We start from the raw sequence: 5240 nt of genomic DNA on the forward strand, positions 1-5240 counted from the left end.
ACTACTCCTAAATATATATATTAATTTTTATGTTATTTGATTTTTTAATAATAATTTTTTTATATTTTATCTCTAAATTTCCTAATTTACCAAATCTATTTAATTTACTGTTATCTTCCTTAGCAACGACGCAAAAAACTTGATCCCGAAAATATAGTTGTGTAAAACTGATAAAGTTGACTCCGCTTTACAACGATGCCACAAACTTGATGTGTTATGTTATGAATAAGAAATTTAAGCAATTTATGTTGGGATTCTACGCAAGTATACGTATCGTTATCAAACAATATAAGACTTTCTATTTAAGCCCCAAATATCAATCCCACGAGGAAGGTTTAAATTTTGAAATGATAAATTAACTACGAAATCCATAGAAATAAAACAAAATTACTCACTAATTTCAAATTATTTGAGATACCATCAGAACTAAATTATTAACTACTAGCAAAATTAAAATGCAAAGTTTAAACAGTAACTACTAAACTATGTTTTGTGCGATGAAGTTTTCTAATATGAAAAAAACATCTTTTCCACTGCAATGAGTTTTTGGTAAAAAGAGATGAGATAAATGATTTAAATAGGTATTGTGCCAACTAGGAGTAATTTTAATTCTCTATCCTGATTCAGTGTTATAGAAAATCATTGGCTAATCTCAAGTTTAGTCTCTAAATTTGTGGTTAGGCTAGGAGGATATTGACTCTCACTCCAGAGCTCCCACTTCCCTTTCCCTGAAGGCTAACACTCGCTTTAGTTCTTAAACACTAAGACAGAATTGGGGATTTTAGTCTGTCACCCTAAAATCTCCAATTCTACACCCAACAAAGTATATTTTCTTATTTATTTGCACTTAATTTCATAAACGAAATACTCCTTCATAGAATTAAATGTAATTCTCACTCTTGTTGTAGAACTCATACTCCATTTCCTGGATCATATGTTTCACAACAGATTTTAACAATTCAATTGGCTAGATCGAAAAGTAAATTAAGAACGAAGTTGAAAAACCATCACATTTTATTTTATATTTTAAAATTGGCACGTCCAAATTATCTCTTCATTTCACCATATCTCAGAGTATAGAGAAAAATAAATAAAATTACTCAAACTTCATGAGAAAGATACAACAAAACATAAATTTCATATATGAAAGAAAGTTTATACAACAATAATAAACAAACAACACTTATCTGAAACTCTTTCTCAGAGCAAATCCCTTGTAACCTCTTTTAGAAGATGTAGGAAGAAGAAATATATCACTTCTCTCCTTCTTTAACACTCTTAGAGAAGAATTCACGCATAAACTCACCACAAAAACTCAAAACTCTAAAGAAATAAATGACTAATGGACTTTAAGTGGTTGTGAAGAATGTGGAATAGCATGGAAGAGAATGGAAAACAGTCGAAAGGGGCAAAGGGGGCTCTATTCTGATCAATTTCCACTCTAAATAGAGCCTAATGTCGGTTTTCCAATTATGTGCATCCAAAAACTCTTCAAAAAATGTCCAAATTCGTCATTGGCCTACTAGAAACAGGTCTTGCACTGACATTGGCGACGTCGGCGCCAGTGGCCCGTGAAGTCTTTTTTAAATGGAGCCGTTGGCGATGTTTTTGGTGCCATCGACGCTGAGGATAGTCTGACCTCTGTTTTATAGGTCAGCGCCATCAGCGCTAAGTATTTCTTCAAAAATGCCATTTTGACTCTAAATTTCATCTTTTTTACTTCATTTTTGCTTTAAGTCCTAAAATCAACAACCTGCAATAAAATATGAAAAATACTTCCATTAAAGTGTAATATAACAAAAAATAAGTATAAAATATGGGTCTAAAAATGTATATATTTTTGGTGTATCAAAATCCCCCATGTGTATCAGAGCATCAAATCAATAATAGTTGGCAAAGTAAAAAAAAGAAACAAGCAAAAATGATAAGTATTTCACATGCTAAAAAAAACTTGATTGATTTATTTTTAAGATTTGAAGAGAATCGTAGTTAAAAAAAGAGAACTACTCTATAGTTTAGTGATATTTGACTGCTAATTGGGAAGAAATAGACTTGAATTTGAGAATTTGAAAATGATATCATGGCACTAAACTTTCATAAATTAAAATATTCTTTAAGAAAGGCATATTTGGAACAAATGAGTTAGGTTTTAGTGTTATGTAGGCTGATTGGGTTGATGTTGAAGAAGTGATGGACTTAGGTTTAAGATAATGCTAAATGAGATTATAGTTATGAAGGGTTGTTGGGATAATTAAATCTTGATTTATATTTTGAATAATACCTTTTGTTGGGCTTTATTATGATGGATAGTGGTGACATTATGCATAAGAATTGTCTAGCTCTAATAAAAAAAATGATGCAAACTCAGAAACAAGATGGCTCATCTTGATATGATAAAGTTTGTAATAATATAATAAAGATGAAAATAAACTTTACTTAATTAGCTTGATTGTTAAAGAGCAAAAGTTTGTATTCAAGTAAAGGGATTGTCTTAAAATTTTATAATGATTGTTAATTAGCTTCAACTCTTTTTTTTTAATATAGGATCTTTATAATATTCTTGTATTTGATAGTATCCTATATTAAAAAAAGGAGTTTTATATCTAAGAAAATAAAAATAATAAAGACACATTAACGTTAGTTAAGAGAATAAATGTAGAATATTTCATAACATATACTCCCTACATATAATAATCATTCAAATAAAATAAATCTTAAAAATTACAAATTTATTACAAAATAAATAAAACTTAAACATATGAAAATAATATTTGTTATGATAGTATTACGCATATGAATGGTTTCAATATTTACTAAATCCTACTTGCAACAAAACAACACTTCTGTAGAGGCAGTATGAGACCTTAGTAAACTCGGCGAATTTATTTATATAATTCGAATAAAAAAAATTATTCGGAATATACCGACTATTTCTACACTCCCCCAAGAAAATCTCCATTATTAATCCTGAATGAGAAAAGAGAAGTCAAAAACTATATATTTAATTGAAAAACAATCATAAAACTACAGCGAAAGTTTAGGAAAACAAAATGAATCTAAAATAATTGGGATAAAACTCATGTAAGATATTGAAGTAACCATAACTTAGACCAATTTGGCAACATAATCCACCATAATTTACGATTAGTCAATCACCACATAATTCTTTTTATTATGTACAACAAAGATAACATAGTGGTATGAGTGATCTGCAAAATGCCACTGAAATATTCTAAAGCTTCATGGAATTTTATCAAACTGGCGCTCTTTCAAGAAAAGTTGGCAGTAATTGTAAAGATACTTAGGGTCTGTTTGGGGCAGCTGCAACTTATTGAATTATCTGCTGATAAACTAAATAAAAATAATCTGCTGATAAGCTAGGTGCGGTGGCTATTACAACTTTTTATTTTTGTGGAAAAGTTAAACTGCAGCATGAAAGTTGTCACTGAACCGAGATAAGTGTGGTGTGAAGACACTGTTTTCAGCGTTTTGAAAACGCATACGCTGCCAAAACAAAGTTTACCCAAACAAGCCTCGCGTGTTTTCACAACGCTACCAAACTACCATGCATGCTCTGTATGCCTATCATATTTACAATAAGAAAAACTATTAGCAACTGTAAAATAATGTCTATTCTAGTTAAGCCGCTTCCAGGTTGAGCTTCGATAAATTTTGGCTTAGAGTATCATGTGATTCCTCAACGATAGCTTGCTGCGGTGCGGCAGGTTTTGGTATATGTGTCTGAGGCATCTCATCAACAAGCTCCATCTCAAGCTTCATGAATTCCTCCTCAACATCCTCATCTGCAAAATCCACAGATTGAAGTGGCATGCTTTCTGCAAGGAATAAAATACCAAAGAAAATTTTACAATGTTTCTGCAAAACTAAACAAAAAAATCTAATATCAGCAAAATCACATAGTTGCTGATGATGACGAAGGGCCTATTTGGCATCTATTTAATTTTCTCTTTTTGATTTTTCTTTTTACTTTTGTTTTATTTAAAATATGTTTGTTTAGCCTATTTTTTATTTTCTATTTTTAAAAATAAATCAACCAGTTTGAGTGTTTTTAAGAACATTCGCTGCAACCAAATATGTTTTATTCCAAATCAATACATAAACAAAATAAAATAAAAATGTAAAACAAAAATGATGAAAAACGGCACCCAGTTATTTGTAACAATTATAATCAGATGCTTGTTCAATAAAATGCATCACCATTAACATATTGGAAGAAGTTAAATGAGTGGTAGAAAAGTAATCAAAACGAAGAAATAAATTGCTACCTATGACTTCATTAATTTGCTTTTGATCAGTAATGAATCCATCAAGTTCCTGAAGTTGGACATTTAGTTCTTCCACACTGATCATGTTTCCCTTAATTACTCTAGCACCAATTTGCATAGCTTCAGATACCTGAAGAACAGAAAGCCAAACAGGGGGAAAGGAAGACATTCATCTAATAGGAACCACGAATAATATAGTAAATCTGGAGAGATTCTATCTGAAACTTCTCACAAAAATTCATCATCCTAAAAAGACATGGTATATGTTGCAGTACCTTCCTTGTGGAGTCCGCTTCTGCAATTACAGCTAGAACTTCTTCAACCCGCTCTAAAAATGATATGCACTTGGCCTTATTCTCTGAAAACAACTTGGCTTGCCGAATATGTCTGTAAGCAGCCTGTTTATTTCCTGATCTCAGAGAGGCCAATGCCATTTTTCTAGAACTGCCAAAACCGGAAGGTGCAATAAGAATAAAATATTCCAAGCTGTCCACGTTCCTGTCATCATAAACTTGGAAAAATCCTAAACAGAAGAGAATATGCCCTCTTGCATTAAGAATAAGGAATTTCAAGATGTACAAGTTCCTGTCATCATGACTTAATTGAAATCCTAAACAAAAGAGAAATATGTGCCTCTTTCCATAATTAAAAAAAAAATCGAGATTTTCAAGTTCCTGACGTCACGGCCTAATTAAAAAGTCAAAACAAAAGATAACAGCATAAGACTGATGTTCTTTCAGATATTGTTGTTCCGCATTCCAGCCCTCTCGCTGGCACTTCCAAGCCTTCCCCAGCCCTATTGCCATCCCTGAAGACCTTCCCAGCCACAGGTTTTCCCGCAGGCACCAGCTTCTATCCACCAATCACCGTTGCACCAACTGCTGTGCCATATTCTCATTAATCACTCTTCACCCGGCAACCATCCCATAACCCTCTCCCCACTACCATCCAACT

General features: G+C 32.0%; 1 protein-coding gene across 1 annotated transcript; it reads right to left on the minus strand.

The window, feature by feature from the left end:
• Nucleotides 1-3563: 3563 nt before the first annotated feature.
• On the minus strand, nt 3564-5092 carry LOC110037129. The gene is made up of 4 exons (XM_020741710.1): nt 5003-5092; nt 4562-4921; nt 4287-4416; nt 3564-3836 (listed from the first exon to the last, which is right to left on the minus strand). Exons 1-4 carry the CDS (start codon nt 5090-5092, stop codon nt 3640-3642), a joined length of 777 nt encoding a protein of 258 aa, XP_020597369.1. The 3' UTR covers nt 3564-3639.
• Between the last annotated feature and the right edge of the window lie 148 nt (nt 5093-5240).

The sequence above is a fragment of the Phalaenopsis equestris genome, unplaced genomic scaffold, assembly GCF_001263595.1.
Source record: "Phalaenopsis equestris unplaced genomic scaffold, ASM126359v1 Scaffold215696, whole genome shotgun sequence".
Classification (NCBI taxonomy): domain Eukaryota; kingdom Viridiplantae; phylum Streptophyta; class Magnoliopsida; order Asparagales; family Orchidaceae; genus Phalaenopsis; species Phalaenopsis equestris.